Consider the following 4,271-nt stretch of genomic DNA (forward strand, 5'->3'; position numbering starts at 1 on the left):
ATGCAGGAACATGCTCTGGGTCACAGGGCTGGAAGGAAGAAGCCAGTGCTTGGGTCCTGAGGTCTGCCCTGATCCCTGTGCTTATCTCTCTGCCCTTCCCTGGGCGGGGCCAGCCTCTGCGGGTGGAGACTGCCATCAGCTGGCCTCAGCCAGAACCTTTTAGACTCTGGGGAGGGGACCACCCTTGGGGAGGCCCTCACTCCCAGGAGGAGACCACAGGGCTCCCAGGAAGCCTAGGAGAACTGATCTCCTCATTCAGCCCTGACTTGCTGGGTCACGTCAGGCAGCTCCATAGTCCTCTCTGGGCTGCAGGTTCCCCACTGGTGCCCTGAGGGTTAGAAGAAAGGAGGGCTCAAGGCTTTTTCAGTCCAGATCCAGAATATGCTTGTGCTATCATCTCTGGGTGCCAGTCATGTGAGGGGGCCTCCCTGTCATTGTCACTACCCCAAGGATTGCTATCAGATGCCTGACTTGGGTGCCACGCTTGGCTGGGGCCTGCCCTCCCACCGCAGGGTGCACAAGCCTGGCCTCCCACATTTGCTCAGGCCTCCGGGCTCTCCCTGTGGACTGTGGAAGCCCTGTCAGGCACAGATTTCACAGGTCCCTACACGGTCTCTCTCCTTGCAGAAATTTGTGAGCACAACCCTCCGGCCCACTCTCTTGCCCTACCCTGAACTCTACAACTGGGACACCTGTGCCCAGTTTGTCTCCGACTTCCTCACCATGGTGCCCCTGACTGACCCCCTCAGGCCGGTAAGTGCCACTCACAGATTTCGTCCTTCAGCCCACTAGGCACAAGACAGGAAGCCAGGCAGGGTTTGGCCACAGCTCCTCAGAGACCCTGCAGGAGGAAACAGACCCAGAGATAGACAGTCACTTGCCTGAGGGCACACAAAGTTTGGGCTCTGGGCCCCTGCTCTTCACCCCTTTACCTTTTTCTGCCTTCAGGACCTCCATCCACATCTTTAAGAGGTACAGAAAGGAGAGAGGGGAGGGCCTGGCTGCCCGTGGCCTGTAGCCCCATATTCTGGCTTGAGACCATCTCAGTCAGCTTCTCACTCAAGAAGGGAGGGAGCGAGGAAGACGGGGATAGGACTTAGGGGTGTCCACTCTGCGGCCCAAGTGGTGGACACATTAATTTTGTGAGGACATTTTGCTTCTCTGTGGGGTCTGATATCACAAAACGTATGCACAGACCTGCTTCTGCTAATCAGCTTTCACTAGTGTTTTCGTATTTAACGTGTGGCCCATCACAACTCTTATTCTTGCAACATGCCAGAGGGAATAAAGTACAAGTCAATGGTGGGGATTTGATGGAGGGGAGAAAGAAAGGATGGGGCTAGAAGGAAACGGGAATGCTGGGACCAATGAGAGGGCATTAGAACAGAAGCTTCTACCGTCCAGATCTTCCCTATCAGGAAGTCCATAGCCCCTTCAAATTCTAGGCAAACGTGGGCTGCGTGAAGCCTCTGTGGGTTGTGATCCGTTCTTAGCCGCTTCCTGACCTGACGAGACTCAGGCGCCCTCTGGTGGTCTAGCCTGCACATTGCCCTGCCCCACTCCCCGCCCCAACACACACAGGTGGGATGTGACAGGTGGGTGGGGCGGAGGCGGCAGCGGGGCCAGCTGTGCTGACCAGCCCATGGTGGCCAGCCCCAGTACCTGTACTCCTCGACTACGGTGCTCAAGTACCAGAAGGGCAACTGCTTCGACTTCAGCACGCTGCTCTGCTCCTTGCTCATTGGCTCCGGCTACGATGCCTACTGTGTCAATGGCTATGGCTCACAGGACCTGTGTCACATGGACCTGACGCGGGAGGTGTGCCCACTCACAGTGAAGCCCAAGGAGGTGAGCTTCCCACTTGGGCATCCCAAAGGACTTGCATTCTCGGTGTTGTCGTACCCTGGTTAGAGTAGTTTCTCCCTGGGGCTCCATTCTCTTCTGTGCTGGCCCCATGGACCCAGTCTATCACCAAGCAGCCCTTCAGCTGCCCTAGAGTGCGTATTCCAAACCACTGGTGATTTCTCTGTCCTCAGCATCTTAACACGTACTGCCCAGTTCTCCAAACTGGCTGTCCCTCCCGCTTGTCCTGCCTCGGTTTCAGCTTCTGTATTCCCCACTAGGAATAGTTTATGAACGGCACATGGCTTGTATCTAAAATCAAACTGTTCCAAAATCTACCCTACACAATTGAGGGAAAAACCCCATCCAACCATTTTTATATATGGAAATAACAGATGAGTGGGCAGACATTTGGTTCTCAGTACCCACCTCAGGTAAAATGCCCCCCCACTTAATAGAAAAAAAGTAAGAAGAAAGAAAAGGAAAAAAAATCACCAGTCCTTCAATGGGTAATGGTTGTTTTTTTAAATCTGCCGATTAAAAGCTCCAGAACCAGCAGAGACTGCTGTAAGCATAAGAAACACTCTTAAGTGAATTTTAATTATTGACTCACAGGAATATCTCTTTGCATTTGAAAAATAGTCATACTACAAACAGAAAATGCTTTTTGCAAACTGGATTAATTTCAGGGCTCTTTGATCAGTGTTGACCCCTATGGATGTCTGTGGATGAGGACCTGGGGGCGGGGGCAGTGTCGGCACACCTGTGTTACCCCTGAGTAAGCACCAGGGAGGATGGGGTTCAGGGGTGTCCCTGGTGGGAGAAGGGCAGGAAAGAGAAGGGAGGCCTTGCTGGCTCAGGCCCCGCTACCCAGGAGAAGGAGTGAAAGCATAGCTTTTGGCTTCAAAAGCTTTTTACTCACACGTGGGCCTCTTAGCTCAGCCAAAAGTTTGATAATTGAAATTATATCAATAAATAAGAGATGCAGAGAAATTTCTGTTTACAATCCACTTTCATGAGGGGTGCAGTGATTCACACCTGTAATCCCTAGCACTCTGGAAGGTTGAGGTGAGTGGATCACTTGAGCTCATGAGTTTGAGACCAGCAAGAGCAAGACCTTGTTTCTACAAAAACAGTTGGAGGGTGTTTTGGGTATGGTACAGCTAGGCGCCTGTAGTCCCAGCTACTTGGGAGGCTAAGGCAAGAGGATTGCTTGAGCCCAAGAGTTTGAGGTTGCTATAAGCTATGATGCCACTGCTCTCTACCAGGGGCAAGAAAGTGAGATTCTGTCTCTTTTTATATATATAAAATCCATTTTCACATCAATTGGCTTAGTTGTTCCTTACAATGGCCTGCTTGTAGGTAGTATCCCTCTAAGCTAATAGATGGGTATGTTGAGGTGAAGTAGGAAGTTACAGGGACCTGACCAGAGTCACTGAGCTGGGAAGTGGAGACCCACAGACTGAAGTCCAGGTCTGTTTGACTCTGAACCCTAGAAGGCTCTATTTCTCCTTTATAACTGTCACAAGCCCACCTCTGCAGTGTTCTTTCCTGGGGACAGTTCTTGCCACCCACCACACATTTGTACACACACACACACACACACACACACACACAGAGCTTCTCCTTTCCAGCCTAATAAACTCTTACCTTTAGTCAACATACGAAACCCTCCAATGACAAGATCTGAAAAATTCAACTCCTGGCGACTCACCCCTCCCCTAGATCAGGCCCAGATGGCAGCCAGGATGGGCAGGAGGGCACGGAGAGGAGAAAGTCTTGCCTCCTCTGCTCTGCCCCCTCCCTTAGGCATTTTCCTGTCTTTACTTCTTAGGAGGAGCCTGGGGAGAAAGTTCCTATGATCCCACCCCCATTTTACAGATGAGCCTGAGACCCGGGGAGGTGAGAGGACTTCCCCCCACAATTAGGGCCAGAAGCCTGCAGGCTCTGGGAGCAGCTGCGACCCATTAGTCCCAGGGACCAGCTGTACAGGTCTTAGCCTCTCAGAGGGGCATGTGTGGCAGAGGCATTTCAGAGCTACTGACCCTCCTTCTCTTGTGAGTGACAGCCGGTCAAGAAGCAGGAGAAGGTGCAGACTAAGAAGTACACCATCAAACCCCCGAGGGACCTCAGCAGCAAGTTTGAGCAAGAGCAGCAGAGGAAGAAGGAGGAGGAGAGGAGAGCCGAGGAGGCGCGGAGGCTGAGGGAGGAGGAGGAGCAGCTCCTGGTGGGTCTGCCAGCACAGCCCCTGAGCTCAGCTGTCAAGGAGGGATGGCTCGGGATGGGATGGCACATGTCACAGAAGGGATGTGTTTATGAACTCCCCAAAGCCACCCCACAGCCATCTTCCACCTCTGCCTGGCCATGTGGGAATCTCCCCCTGTGGTCAGCCAGCCTCTGATCATATATTCCTCATACCAGAGGGCCTG

General features: G+C 52.7%; 1 protein-coding gene across 2 annotated transcripts in view; it reads left to right on the top strand.

The window, feature by feature from the left end:
• The window catches only part of DRC7 (dynein regulatory complex subunit 7), a 30,167-nt gene that overhangs the window by 3,832 nt on the left and 22,064 nt on the right, over positions 1-4,271 (top strand). Inside the window, exons 4-6 of one of the 2 annotated variants that reach the window (XM_003792579.1) lie at positions 628-753; positions 1,654-1,848; positions 3,911-4,069. In XM_003792579.1, coding sequence (XP_003792627.1) covers positions 628-753; positions 1,654-1,848; positions 3,911-4,069 — 480 coding nt within the window. The remainder of the gene's footprint in view (positions 1-627; positions 754-1,653; positions 1,849-3,910; positions 4,070-4,271) is intronic. The other variant, XM_012806825.1, reaches the window with a different exon arrangement.

This window comes from Otolemur garnettii, unplaced genomic scaffold (genome assembly GCF_000181295.1).
Source record: "Otolemur garnettii isolate 467f Iridium unplaced genomic scaffold, OtoGar3 scaffold00058, whole genome shotgun sequence".
NCBI classification, from domain to species: Eukaryota; Metazoa; Chordata; class Mammalia; order Primates; family Galagidae; genus Otolemur; species Otolemur garnettii.